Raw genomic sequence first — 15,101 nt, 5'->3', positions numbered from 1 at the left:
ATTGTAGAGTTGCCACGCTTTCTAACTCGTACCTAACTACTACAGGAATCACCCTGCAAAGTTTGAAATCGATAGGACAATTTTAACCTATTTAAATTAACGAAAAGAGCCATCTCTCTGTGACGGACGTTCGGACCGACCCTAATTATAGAAAAGCTTCGCTTTTAAAAATGTATCTAAATAAAAAAGATTTTAGGGTATTTGCAATTTTGTCAGGAGAATCTTTAGACAAAATTTAAACATAACAGAGAAAATCAATTTTCCACTTGAACATTTTAGTAATTAATTTTCGTATGTTCGGACAAGTTTTTAAACAAGTTCACTTGATATTTTATTTTGAATTTTTATCATAAATTTTTTATAGAATACAACTCCCTCCCATTACATTTTTTAATGCATGATAAGAAAATTCATGACCAAAAATGGTTAAAGGCAATCCGATTTAATTTTTCAATTTTTGTGTGAAAAAAACAAAAGATTTTTTTTAATTTACAAAACAAGAATAGTTATTTCTTTCATCGTATTATAAACCGCATTCCGAGGATGTAGAATGTACAATTATTAGATTAAAACCAGTTTTTTTAGCCCCGAGGTGCCGAAGGCATAAATCTGACAGCTGATAAAATTTATAAATTCAAATAATTCCGTCTTATGATGTGTCAAGTCAAGGTTTCAATATAAAATAAATTATTGTTGAGGCCTTTTTCTGCGTATAAAACTGTGCAAGTCGCCATAAAGTTTTAAGAGCACATTCCATATTCAAAAGCGAAAAAGCAGTATATATAATTGTATAAGTCTAAATAATGTTATGTTTCTCAACTGATTAACAGGATACTGTTTAAGGACACACTTCCATGTTTTAATGACTTGAACATAGAGATGCTTTGCTTATAACGCTGTACTTTGATATCCTAGGAATCAGTATTTCAAAAATTAGATGAATAAAAAATTGTTTTAAAAATAAAAAGCAACATGATTTAGATGGAAGTACTGACTTTCTGGTAACGATTGTTATAAAGTTGTTACGTCAGGTTTGAAATCAACTGCACAATTCTAGAAATATACGGACAGAACGCGATTATAGAAAGGCTCTACTTTCAAAAATCTAAATGTTTACATTTATTATATAATTTTATTATCAACATGCAAAAGTAAAATAATTACATTATAACAAAATATAAATGCATACATATATATGTAAAATTATAGTTAAACTAAATCTTTCAGTGCTTTCCCTAAAAGTGCCGGTTGAGCACTGACCACCGCCTCCATATTTCTAAAATACATTGATGTAAAGGGGGGGGGGGGGGCGTGAGTAGTTTTCCCCCCGAGGCCTAACAAATGGAAGTAAGGGGGGGGGGGGGGTAATAATCAAACAAACTAACCCCCCCCCCACCCCAGTATTTTCAATTTATATAAAAAAAATTGGGAGGGGCGGTTTAATGTTTAACAGTCATTCTGAGGAAACCCGTCAGATTTTCTTATTTGGTAGAACAAAGTATCCAAAGATCAAAATATTTTTTATTCATTGTGAAATAATAAATATAATGGACCTAGAACCCTATTCAATACGTTGGGCTTTAAGAAGACAGCACTATAGGCTAATGAAAAAAATATGATTAATTTCAGTAAGTGGCTTTTTCTTTTCATACTAGTTATTTAACGCACGTATTAAAGACAGCGGATATTAAAATGAAATATTTTATGATTAAAGCCAATATTAATTTTCTCGTATTCATTCGAATCCGGTGGATAGGAACCGGTTCTCATCCATACGAAAAAACTATGTCTAGCACCGTATTATAACCAGTTTTCTACGAAAATTAAAATGTACAATCATACGATCAAAACCATTTTTTAGCCCGTGCTTTTGGTATCTCGGGGCTAAAAAAAACTGGTTTTAATCTTATAATCGTACATTTTATATCCACGGAAAGCCGTTTATAATACGATGCGAGAAATAACTATTATAATTATTATTTCAATTTTCCTTGAATTGTCTGTAATCAATGCTATGCATGATTTTTCAGTATGGCTGAGAACTGATTCTAATCAAGCAGATATAAGTCGGTTTCGAAGCCATACTGGAAAAAATATAATTTTATGACATTCATGTAATATTGCTTGTCAAAAATTTGAATTCGATGTTCTACCAATAATTTCTAAGAATAATTATCCTGATATTTCTATCTGATGGTAACAGCCTGCACTGGCAGGTTCCTGTCCAGGTTCTGAGTGGACAGGTTGTCAGGTATTGCTGGTCCAATTTTGCAAGAACTTCTGGCAGCTAAATGTACATAATTATCAGGGAGGGAGGGAATAATGGACTCTAAATTATTATGGTACCTAATTTTTTATGAAAACGCCCGTTTACATCTCAATCAGACATTTTATTTGTCAAAAGGGTAATTTTGTTTATTAAAATTTTGATCAACATTAATCACCACCCATTGTTGTATCCCTTAAGATCCATAATAATATTAAAGTGATAGTTTTATGAAATGACCGTACGACAAAATATAGTCTAGAGTAGCTATGCTATACTAAATATAAACTAACCCTGTATTCCTATACTAATACATGGTTCTTGTGTATATTCCCCTAGTAGTCCAGTCATTAATACAGATATTAAACACAAGAGTATAGAACTAAAGAGTAGCTATGCTTTACTAAATATAAACTAACCCTGTATTCCTATACTAATACACTGTTCTTGTGTATATTCCTCTAGGAGGCCAGTCATAAATGCAGATATTAAACAGTCACCGGCTCCAGACACTAAAAGAAAAATCAGTCAAGGAAGTCAATATACATTATCACAATTTTAAACATTATAGTGTTACTACGCTTGAAATAGCATACCTTATTTTTAAAGGAGCATTAATGCATGGTTTCAAATTGATGTGGCAATTCTAACAAGGGAATATTAAATTAAGGGCTTTCCGATACAAAATTACTAACGGATAAAATAAAACTTTTTAAAAATCTTCGAATTATTTCACACAAAATCTTCGAAATAGTTTAGTTCTAAAATTCTAATGTGTTACAATTTTTTGTGGTGATGTCTTTAGTGCGAAGAGTTGAAAATGTCGGTCATTTTAAACAGGTTCAAGCATACAATTTATGGCAATTTTTGGGAGAAATTGGCCTTACGCTACCCCAAAGAATTCGCCACCTCGGTCTAATGTTTGGAGTGCGCGCACAGGTGACGAAGATTGAGGACAATTATACACTGGTTATCAGACCAAATTTCTTCTTCTATGTCTGCTATCTGGTGGCAAAATTCTTTGGACATTTTGTGGAGAAGGCCTTGATGATACTATATATCGTACAACTGTTGAACCGCCTGGCCTTCTGGTTGGTCGCTATCTTTAACGATATATTTATCTTCTTCTTTACACCAATCACTACTTTACAGTTTGAGTACAATTTTGACGAGCCACTCTCATTCTTTGGTCCAGATGGATTACTGTATGTGCTGGAGGTGTATAAGAAAACTGATACCAGGTATCTTGTGGAGATAACTGGACAACATCAGTTGAGTAAAGACTTGTGGATAAATGTTGAACTCAAACCGGATGGAAAGGTTGTTCTGGAAACTATAAAACAAGAAGGATCCACTGATTATCCAGCCAGTATTATCATGGAGAGAACAGATGAATCTTATATTCTATTGGAGGACAGCTATTCGGAGAATAATGTTTGCCTACAACAAACCCACCAACCACTCGATTAAATGCTGGTTCTTTAAAATAATTGAAGAAAAAACGTTGTTTCATTAAATAAAATGTAATAAATAGAGTAATTAAACAATTCTGTATTTATTCTAGAAAAGGGGTAGTTATAATTATCGTAATTAGTGTGTACTTCCATTTATCGTCTATTGTCTTATCCCTTAAGACTCCTGAGATTTATAAAACAATGAATTGTCGATGTTATTCAAATTTGGACTAAATTTATCGCATCGTATTATAGACAGCTTTCCGCGGATATAAAATGTAACATTATAAAATTGAAACTAGTTTTGTTCGACACGAGGGGCCGAAAAATCGGACGGATATTAATTTTATAATTTTTATTTAAATATTCGCATTAAACTGGCTATAATATAATACGATACATAATTTTTCAGTGTGGCTGAGAACCAGTTCTAATCCAGCGGATATATATCGGTTTCAAAGCCATACTGAAAATAATTTTCTTACCTGAGACAACATTTTTGACAGGTGTTGTGGCATAGTGAACACTGCTGACCCTAAAAATAATTTTTGGTCATTAAAAGAAAACGAAGTAGCGGGTTTCGTCGTATTTTCACAGCTTTTGATATATTTTAGGTTATGGTAATTTTAATGATTGCCCCGCAAGGATAGGAAATATGCTCCGCAAGGTTAGAGCTCCCTGCAGAGGCTAGAAACAGGAGAAAGGCTACTGTGAAAATACGACGAAACGCCCCTTAAGAGGCGATGTAATGAAACCGACAATAACCGATATTTTTCAATAAATGTAGTAGATCTTGATCCCTTATCAGTATATTGGATCAATAATAAGACAGAGTAGGTACAATCTAACCATATTATTGGTTAATACGTGTTCAAAGGGGTAGTTTCACGAAATGCATTTGAACTTAATTTAGTGAACCGCATATTTTATCCTGGTTAAATGGTTAAACTTAATTTATATGGCATATATTTGAAAGAATTTCAATTTTTTACCACGTAGTTTCTAAAATATCAAGACTTGAAAATCGTCTTTTTAAATTGCATACATCACAAAAAGACAATTTTCAAGTCTTGATATTTTAAAAACTACGTGGTAGAAAATTGAATTTTTTTCAAATATATGCTAGATAAAAGTAGCTTAACCCATTAACTAGGAAAAAAATATGCGGTTCACTAAATTAAGTTCAAATGCAGTTCGTGAAACTACCCCTAAGAAAGGGCAATTTAAATTTTGAAATTTTTATTGGAATGAATTTCTTTTAAGTTTGGCGGATTACCTACTGTTTTGAACATCCCATCTAGGGCAGGGAAAAGGGAATGATATTCTAACAATTCAATAGGAAAATTTCCCCACAACCCCCTTCCCCTTTTCCTCTCTTTCTTACCAACCCCTCTTCAATTATATGAAAAAAAACAAAACATACCCCTACCTAACTTTTGAAGGTTTCGTAATTTTTTGTAGAATTGATTGTTAGAATAGCTACCCCTGATCTAGGGTTATAAATCTGTTGTTTTTCCTAGAACATTTTATTCATATAAAGATGTTCAAACTTTTGAAAAAAAAATTTTAAGAATGGGTAATTTTGTTTATGATTATAGGAAATGTACATTAATTTATCTACCATTGTCCTATCCCTTAAAATCCCTGTATTGTACCTGTTTATGTTAAAAGATTCCTTTGTTTTGAATGGCAAAGGCTCTGAAGGAAGTCCTTTCCTGAAAAGCAAAAGGGTTTAATATAAGCATAATGTAGATTCGAATATAAACATAGATTACAACGTTCCTATCTTGCGACGCACAAAACGGACAATGAGATATTAGGAGCATTTGTCAAAATCAAGAATAGATTTATTGGAGACAAAATAACAAAACTTTTCATCACGAAATCTTCCCCGTATTTGTATATTTTGTAGCACGACTGACAGACCGACGGAAAAAGTAAATTACTTAATGGATGCTCATTGTTATGGGAAATCTTCGCAAAAAATCAGTCATCTATCTTGAATGGCTGTGAAAAATCACATTTCCCCCATAGCGTTACGACTGACTGACGGACGGACAGACAAAGTTAATTAAAGAGTGGCTTAATTAAATATCTATAATTCAAAGTATAACAAATTCTGTCCGTCTGAAGAGCCTAAGATCCGATTATGTTTTGCTTCTGAGAGACCATATCTACTGGTCACGTGATGGTTTTAAGCTATTTTAATACCCTGACAATATTATAGTACCGGATAGGACGCAGAAATGAAAGAGCATGAAAAGAAATTTACCTGGTTAATAAAACTCCATTGATACCCAGAGTTAACAAGATCATATCAAATCCAAAGGTTTCCATCAGTCTAAACATTGAAAAGAAAGTACACCACGTCAGCTTATACCATAACTAAATAACATCGGAAAAAAATCACGAAACATATACCTACGTGTTTTTCAGCTTTTGTTGGGGGGCAACACATCGTAAAATTGACGGCCTCTCAATTAGCCCCCCATATATTATTTTAGATTTTTTTCGCTTGTTGGTTATACCTTATACCTGACACCACGTAGATGTGTAATTCAATTAAATTGATACGCCACAGTTTCTGGCCCTATATAAAAAGTAACAGGATATTTGTTTGTGTGTCTGTAGAAAAAATCTCGCAAACCGCTCACCCGATATGGTTCTTTCTAACACTCTTTAACGGCGAAAGTTGTTATTGGACCAGGAAAGGTTTAAAAATATGTTACCTTACAGAAATATCAGACAAATACTTCAGATCTTTCATTGCAGACAAATCTTCTTTTATCTAAATCAATTCCATAGTTATAGAGTACCTGCGTTATAAAAAAAATAATTAAATAGACGGTAGTTATCCTATTACATGGCGTAGTAAGTTTTTTTTGTGTGTTTTAAGATCTCGCTCTTCACTTAAGTTCTCAATTCAAGAAAGGGGTGGTATTAGGCTTTTTTTTACAACCTCCCTCTCCTGATAATTACCGATCCTCTAGATGCTAGAAGCGCAGCCACTAAGTAAGGTTTTTGTTGCATGTAGATTAAGATTTAATTTACTACTGATTTTATAGGGTTATCATTATCAGAGAAGCTTTACATAAGTAGATAAAAGCCTTTAGATGGTGTAAGGCTATTTTTCTTCCCCTTCTTATTAATTTAAATACAAAACTCTTATATCCTAAGGGCGCAGCTGCTCGTAAGTGAATACACTAAATAAGAAGCAGGTGAGAAGATGACATTTAACTAATTAGCAGCTATCACCAAAATAATCACATATAAGACTAATGGGATAATATTATTTAGAATTCATTGTCTCGTCCCTGAATTCCTGATTAAATCAAACTCACCTTAAAACCCTGAAGGTGGTTAGCCATGCTAATAAGTTCATTTAGATTTGGAGAAACATATGTTACTACTTTGCCTAAATAAATACACAAAAATGATTACGTCTAATAAGTGGCGTGCACAGGATTTTGCTTAAACTATAATTGATGGGGGGATGGGGAGAGTGGAAAACAGACATTAAGAGGGTGTTAATTTTATTGTCAGGAGATTAAAGTAAAACAATAGAGAAGAAAGGGGTTAAATAACTGTTTATCCCCTTCCCGAGGACCCTGAGCTGACTTTCAATTGAGTCTTTGAAAATTAACCAATAGCGTCGGGAATATTAACACAACCAAATAAATACAAGAGCAGAAAGCAATTTGCTAGCAGACGAAAAAAGGTCCACAACAGGGGGATCAAGGTAGTTGTTTAATTATGCATCTTTAGTATGATTTATTGTCAGGGGTTGGATATGGATACATCTCCCGGATTTCCAACCCCCCCCCCCCCGCAAGAGTCAAACAAGAGTTCTTAGACTTTTTTATATTATTTATACATTTTATAAAAGTTATGACATGTTAAGACATGCCTATTACATAATAGTTAAATTAAAGATTATATAGTATCCTTTTAAACATTATTAGGAATCTTTAAGTATAAGGCAATGGACGGTAAATTGATGTATATCCACAATGATGATAAACATATAATCCCTTCTGTAGATTAAAATTTTTGTTTGAAAAGTTTGAACACTACTAGTTTGGTACAAACCAATCAAAACTCAATTAAAAACCCCAAACTTTTTTTTTAAGTTAACGATACCTGAAAATTATTTTAAAAAACTGAAATTTTCACCGAACACATTGCTAATGTTTTTTAAAAGTTCATATCTTTGAACTAATTGGCATTATTTGTAATTTTTGAAATTCTTTCCAATATTTTTTATTTACCATTGTCAATTTTGTTCTTATTGTTAGTTTGACATTAGCAAAGCATTTGATGAATTTTCCGGGGTTTTTTTGACAATTGTTTTTAACTTAAAATTTTTTTTGTCTAAAGTTCTTTAGTGAATATTATCGTTCTACTACTGTTTTTAAGCCTTAAAACTAACACTTTTACGGAACCTACTGGTCTCTTTTTAAAGCCAACTAATAATAATTAAAATAGTTATAAACTTTGGGTACAAGTACAATTTACAGTCCAATGGCCCCTTCCTCCCTGAATATTAATCTTACCTAAACATTTGCTTGATAACGGCTTTACTGCTTTTCTGTACAAAATATTAAACTTTTTATTACCGGATATAGAAAATGTGGATATTGTAAGAGATTCAGGCATACTTTGATATAATGTTTCTTCCAGCTGGAAAATATAACACGCCAGGATACAATTGAATCAAGACAAAAGTAAGTGCCGAGCTCTGGGACCTATGTATGGTGAAATTAGACATAAAACCATGATGATTCCAGGTAAAACCAAAATATTTCAGCGGGATCTTTTTGAGAAAATTAGATTTTAAAATTTCAGGTTCAATTTTCACCCCCTAGGAGTTGCCGTATAATCATGACAAGAAAAGCAAAGATTTTTTATATAGAATTTTGAACAACTTTGCTTTAATGAAGTCTTTTTAATAAAACCTCTCTATATATGATTTATTTAGGGCTGAATTTCCGTGACCTTAGCAAAGCAACTGATAAAAATGGCCATTAATTAACTGCCTTCAGGAGTGATTTTATGAAAAACTTTATAAAAGCAAACTTGTTCAAAATTTTAAATAAATAGGGGGTAAAATTGAACTTGAAATTTTCAAATCTAATTTTCCTAAAAAGATCCCGCTGAAATATTTTGGTTTTACCTGGAATCATTATGATTTTATGTCTAATTTCTCCATACATAGGTCCCAGAGCTCGGCACTTACTTTTATCTTGATTCAATTGTAGCCTGGTGTGATAAAGATACCCATTCCCTATTTAACCTGGGAGGTTTTTATTTTATTTTTTTTCCTAACCATTCAGGTACTTATTGACTAAATTCCGAGGAATATATTAGCAACCTAAATTGACGAAAAAAGTCACTTGTTTCAATGTTAAAGTATTTCATAGGTATTATTTTTTTAAAATCCCAATTGAAAGGTGCAATATTCAGTTGCAAAGTTCCTCCAAAATTAGTTATTTGTGTCAAATATGAGTCACGCCTGTAAAACACTTAACAGTCGGCAGCGGATATGATAATGAATATTATATAGAACTAGAAGTTACGCCCCTAAAGGCCTCTTTGGCACTTGTGGGTTGAGGTACCCTCCGTAAAATGATTCCCTGTAAAAAAAAACAACGGTTCAGCGATTAGACAGATCCTTTGCTACTAAAACATAGACACATAGAGACATCCTGATACTTAGGATATAAGGATTAATTTCTGTTTTGTTGGCCCCAAGGGGCGATGAAGTTTAATATTCCTGAGACAAGTAGGTTCATACAGAACAGGAATATTGTTTTCACAACATAGTTGCAGAGCATAATCTAAAATAAAATTGGGATATTAGATATATAAATACAACCATTTTAATATTAATCATTTGATAATCATACAACCGTTAAACTCAATTAAAGTGCCTTACGAGCTCAGAACCCCCCCCCCCCCCATCCCAATTATGAAATAAATTGTAATTAAGGGAGGGTTGTTTTTTTAAATTAAACCTCTACAGGGAGGGATGGCTTGGGGACTAAACCTGCTGACCTAACCTCTAACCATTATAACCTAACCTAAAGTAAATAACAACCACAAGAAAAACTACCTTTCCTCCCTAAGGGGTTGGGGTTTCTATGCTCCACAGGGCCATTGGAGGGAAACCGCCATTGATCAATCTACGTACCTATAGTATCTTCAGGTATATTCCCATCCAGAACCATGAGAGAAGCTTCCTTGATTTTATCTTCAATGCTTGCCAAGTATTCCCTGTAGTTGTTGTCAAGTTCTTTATTTACTAATAGCGGATACTAGAAACCTCTAGGGGCACTTAAGGTGGGGGGGGAAAAGACGCCCCCCTCCCTTTTCAAATTGCGTATTAAAATTAATTTTTTTTTAAATTAGAGGAGGCGATTTTTCTTGGGTGGGTGGAGAAAAGATACCATTCCACAAAAAGGTTAAAAACCTCCCCATGCCATATAAGAAGCTTGAATGTAAAGGAGAACCATATCGGTTCAGCGGTTAGCGAGATTCTTCGCTACAGACAAAAAAAAAAGCTTACTACTTTATTTAATAGTATTATACTCCTACCTAAATCATTATATAAAAGTAACTTAATTGATATCTATATATCTGGAAATTTGTCTGGGAAGGATCACGAAACCCGTTGAACTGATATAGTTCTCCTTTATAGTACAGCTTCTTATATGTCCAATAAAGTTTTATAACTAAAGAAATTCCATCTATTTTTTTTAAAAACCAAAACTAAATGGAGGTGTAAGAATCCCACCAACTTTCCCTCGGGTAAAAGAACATCTAGGCTAAGGACGAATCCATTATTTTAGTAAATATGGTTGGATAATTCTTACATAAAAGTAACAGGATGCCTGTGTGAGTGAATGTCTAATTGTCCGATTCTTAAGATATCGCTAACCGCTGGACCTATATGGTCCTCGTTTACAGTGAAGTTTTTCATAACCCAAGAAAATTGGTCTTGAAAAATTCTCCCAAATTTTATTTTTTATTACTTAAATTGAAAAGTTCAAGAGGCCTCTAGGGGCGAAGCTGCACGTCAAAATTAAATTCAAATAACTTTTCCTAGAAACTTGATTGTGAATATCCATGTCACCAACACCAAATATGCATTCCCCAGACCTTAACAAAAGCATTTAATAAGTACTTTGCACGAATCTTCAGGGATAAAACAATGGACGATAACTTGATGTACATCCCCAATGACAATGCCGATAAACAAATTACCCCTTCTGTAGGTTAGAATTATTGACTGAAAGTATAACCATAGTAGCTAATAAAGATTTAATAAAAATACCAGAAACTATAAGGCAATAAATGAGACAATGTTTTTCAATTTAAACATTTAATAAGAATGACTCAAATACACAAACAAAACATAAAAAATTAGCGGCTGCTCCTCTAGACATAAAAAACAAATTAAAGATAATCTTGCATCATTAATAAAAAATTCTTACCTGTCTAAAATGGCGGTATAGGTTGCGGTTGATTCACCCTCCAATCTGCGAACTAAACTTGTGTCTAAATTTTTATTTAAATCATCTTTTAATTACAAAACTATAAATCTATTCATTCAATGTTTTTCATACTTATTTGAATAGGTTCTGAGCTATTCAATAGGAAATAAGATTAGTATTTTTGAAAACTTACGACTTTAGAATAACTTTTAGCAAAAATAAACAGTTTTGAAAAATTCAAAATTCAAAAAGGATGACAGATGCAATGACATACAATTTGGAAACAACCCTTATGGAAGTCTATAAAACCAAACAATTGGTGGAAAATGCAAAAACCATACGCCTTTTTCTAAAAGAATGCTTACCAATATGTGGAGATTCTCTGTAGATTTAGAAAACATTGCTTTATAAATCAATGCAGCTAGATGTTTTAATGGTAATTCTAGTTTAAAAATAATAAGTAAAAAAATTTTTACTGGAGGGGGACATTTTTTTCTATGGGTGATTCCTTTTAGAAGAGGGGTTGTAAAACCTTCCAAGGATCTATTAGAAGCTTAGCAGTTAGCGAAATTCTTAGCAAAAGACAGAGAAGACATCCTGTCAGATTAATACAAGGATAAAAGTAATATTATTTTAATTATACTAATGTTCAACATTCTGTTGAACAGAATTTTTATCAGGGAGTAAGGGAGGGGACAATGGATCGAATATTCAATTTTTAGGAATCTCAGACTTTGGGAACTGGACTAAAGGGATTGTGCAAGAATTTAGCAGTTTCTGACTGAGTTTGGGTACTAGCGCAAGAAATGCCGCTACTCGCTGTGTTAGTTTTGAATATTGCAGACGAGTATCAATTCGTTATGATATGGCTGGTTTAAAAAAAAATTTCTCCAAAAAATATTATTTCATAGATAAAAACTTTATTGTGATATTTGTTCAATAAACATTCTAAGAATCCAATTAAATTTTGGGTTATGGGGCTATGGGTTGAATGTGTTCCAAGGAGATTTTTATAGTTATTAATTACATAATGATTACGTCAGTCTGATGTGCTGGTAATCTAATTTTCAAATGAATGCTTTTTACTTGGAACTTTTTTTCTTGTTTTATAGTTTTCTGTATTGTAATAACTCTCCCTTTAGAATTTCCTTCATATTTTCTGGATTATTCTGGATTTCATAGTCTTTCAGCAAAAACTCCTAAATTGAATTAATTGCCCATTGTCCCCTCCCTTACTCCCTGATTTTTATGCTTTGTTCTATTTCTTAAGCAATTCCATCAAATTTTTTAAAAATTAAAAATAAAGGGGGGTGGGAAGATTTTTACCGGCTGTTAGATGCATACAACCAAATATGACAAGCAATGTTTCCTGAGAATGTTTTGTCCAGGTTTATCATTTCCAACAGCAGAAATCAACCTAATATTAAATTCTTTTTTTAATACCGAAGCTTTTCTATTAGGATCGGTCCGTACGTCCGTAAGGGATAGCTCTTAATCGTTAATTTGGGCATATAAAAATTTCTAGCGATTTCAATTTTGGCATGATAAATCCTGTAACAGTTAGGTACAATTTAGAAAGCGTAGCAACTCTATAATCGACACCAGAAGATTCGTATGATAATTTAGCATGATGTTATAAGCAAAGCATCTCTATAACTTATTTAAGATGTTATATGTTAATATGTTACTTTTAAGCATATACCTGGTATTATTTCCTAGTCTTGCCAGTGCGTCCGCCAGACTCCTGCCGACACCACCATGACTGGAAATAAGAAAATAAAAATCACTGAAAGTTTCAGCTTTTCAGAGAACATACGGGGCTTTCATTCAACTCAATTTATTGACTAGGTACTCAACCTCAGTATTTATAATTAAAGAGACTTATTTTTAGCTCTAAACAGTAAACATGCTAACCTATGGGGATCTTCTAATCTTTGCTTAACTAAACCTAACCTAAAATACTCACCAAAACAAACCAAGGGGGGGGGGGGAAGTTTTGACACATTTGCGTAAACAGTGAGTATAGGCTTTATCTTTGGACTGAGAGGATAGGTTATTAGGGATAAAATCATTCTTATATGATGAACTTCCCCCAGATTTAAGATTTTTTGGATAGGCCTCCAGGTTCCAGAGCTCCAGGCCTCCAGGTCCTCTCTGTACAGGTAAAAATAAAAAAAAAAAATTTTTTTTTGAAGAGTTAGAAGTCAACCTATGAAACAAAATATGTATATTTTTGAATGTTATTCACATATTTTTTTTTTTTAAATTTTTACCTGTACAGAGAGGACCTGGAGGCCTGGAACTCCGGAACCTGGAGGTCTATCCAAAAAATCTTAAATCTGGGGGAAGTTCATCATATAAGAATGATTTTATCTCTAATAACCTATCCTCACAGTCCAAAGATAAAGCCTATACTCACTGTTTACGCAAATGTGTCAAAACTTCCCCCCCCCCCCTTAATTTGTTTGTAGAATAGCTATTCAGGATTAAAAACACAATATCCTATTATATAAGATAGCGAGGATTTTTGCCTGTTTTTACATAGGTTCCAATATTGTTTTAGACGCATTTTTTTTAAATTTAAGTCACAGGATAATTACTACTAGTTAAAAAATAAAAGGTTTATGTAAAAAAAAAAGAAACCTGTACTGAAGTTTTCCATAATGGGTGGCCCCGTTCATTTCAATATTCTTTTCATCTACCTATAAACATTTAACATTGTTTCTCTGTATCGAAAGATCTCGCTAACCACTGGGCCCAATTTGTCGGTACAGAGTGGCAAAAATAAGGGCCTTCAATTTTAGGACTTGACTATATAGATGATTTACTTGTTATCCTTAGAGAATTTTTAAAAACTCAGATGAATAGAATAATTTCATAATAAAGTTAAAAATATCAACTTTCTTATAACGATTATAAATTTCCCTCGTTTTCTAAACCTTAGCAGACAATTCTTAATTACAAGGGCTATCCGTTACAGACGTGAGTACAAACCGATCCTAATTACAGAGAAGATTCTCTTATAAAAATGTATTTAAAGTATTACCTTTACAACAAAATCAAAGTTTGAGCCTCCAATAACAACAATGTCTACAATAATAATTAACAATGCAGACTCATCACACACACACACACACATAAAAAATGGTTTTTAAAATCATTAGGAATGGGAAAAAAATAATTGCAGAGAAGTAGAAGATATTCAGGGATCTAAAGGGATAAGGCAATGGGCGATAAATTGATGTACATCCCAAATGATGATTCACAAAATTGCCAATTATAATTAGTAGTTGAAACGTTTCTAAACTTAACTAAATGAACCAACCAATCAAAATTCATTAAAAGTCCCCATGGTTGTTAAGACAACGAATATGAAAACGTTAATATGAGACTTTGGGGACCAGTATAATAAAAGCCCAATGTCGCCCCTTCCATGGGAGGTATTGGACTTGAATTATCTTAAAACACTTTCTCCCATTTTTATTGCCTTAAAAACATTGTAATAATTTATCAAATCTTGATAGTATAAAATACTACCTAACTTAATATAAATGATAGTAGTATAAAATCATAGTGTTTAATCTAATCCACCAATAATTTTTTAGGTTAATTTTGTTTATAATAATTGAGGGTTAATATCAATTTATTGTAACAAAATAAAATTATAATATTAATTTACCATTTTTCTTTGAGCTTTGATTATTTGTACTTGATGGTGTTGAGGTTCCTGTTGAGTATCCTGGGGTTAAAGTCTTTTAATTATTGCATGACCATTAAGATCTCAAAAACAGCTATAGATATGCTAGTGTATTCAATCCAAGAGTGGTTTTAGTACAATATATTTAAAATTATAGCTTTATAGATAATGACATATCTTTGAAATTCAAA

General features: G+C 32.6%; 1 protein-coding gene across 3 annotated transcripts; it reads right to left on the bottom strand.

Annotated features, from left to right (window-relative positions):
- Nucleotides 1–1,118: 1,118 nt before the first annotated feature.
- Nucleotides 1,119–15,015, bottom strand: LOC145335463 (uncharacterized). Of its 3 annotated transcripts, none has more exons than XM_080181222.1 (19): nucleotides 14,893–15,014; nucleotides 14,260–14,303; nucleotides 13,857–13,915; nucleotides 12,916–12,975; nucleotides 12,586–12,630; nucleotides 11,579–11,598; nucleotides 11,214–11,277; nucleotides 10,824–10,878; nucleotides 9,911–9,995; nucleotides 9,497–9,557; nucleotides 8,274–8,311; nucleotides 7,062–7,135; nucleotides 6,450–6,508; nucleotides 5,993–6,061; nucleotides 5,376–5,435; nucleotides 4,206–4,255; nucleotides 2,686–2,778; nucleotides 2,154–2,287; nucleotides 1,119–1,480 (listed from the first exon to the last, which is right to left on the bottom strand). In XM_080181222.1, the coding sequence occupies exons 3-18, from the start codon at nucleotides 13,892–13,894 to the stop codon at nucleotides 2,187–2,189; spliced, it is 972 nt and encodes a 323-aa protein (XP_080037348.1). In that variant the 5' UTR covers nucleotides 13,895–13,915; nucleotides 14,260–14,303; nucleotides 14,893–15,014; the 3' UTR covers nucleotides 1,119–1,480; nucleotides 2,154–2,186. The 3 variants fall into 3 exon arrangements, with proteins under 3 accessions (XP_080037348.1, XP_080037349.1, XP_080037350.1); XM_080181223.1 differs by having other exon boundaries at nucleotides 1,119–1,458; XM_080181224.1 differs by lacking the exon at nucleotides 1,119–1,480 and having other exon boundaries at nucleotides 9,911–9,991; nucleotides 10,820–10,878; nucleotides 14,893–15,015.
- Nucleotides 15,016–15,101: the final 86 nt, after the last annotated feature.

The sequence above is a fragment of the Acartia tonsa genome, chromosome 13 (genome assembly GCF_053477335.1).
Source record: "Acartia tonsa isolate MP-2025a chromosome 13, ASM5347733v1, whole genome shotgun sequence".
Lineage (NCBI taxonomy): Eukaryota > Metazoa > Arthropoda > Copepoda > Calanoida > Acartiidae > Acartia > Acartia tonsa.
The sequence above is the reverse complement of the archived record's forward strand: the minus strand, read 5'-3'. Positions and strand labels throughout refer to the sequence as shown.

What these genes read in the sequence shown, in the direction of transcription:
- LOC145335463 (XM_080181224.1), bottom strand. Translation starts at nt 13,894, where the DNA reads ATGAACGGGGCCACCCATTATGGAAAACTTCAGTACAG. An exon ending in AGACTAGGAAATAATACCAG is followed by an intron (nt 12,631 to 12,915) that starts GTATATGCTTAA and finishes ATTTAATATTAG; the next exon opens with GTTGATTTCTGCTGTTGGAA. An exon ending in GTTATCAAGCAAATGTTTAG is followed by an intron (nt 7,136 to 8,273) that starts GTAAGATTAATA and finishes GTATTTATTTAG; the next exon opens with GCAAAGTAGTAACATATGTT.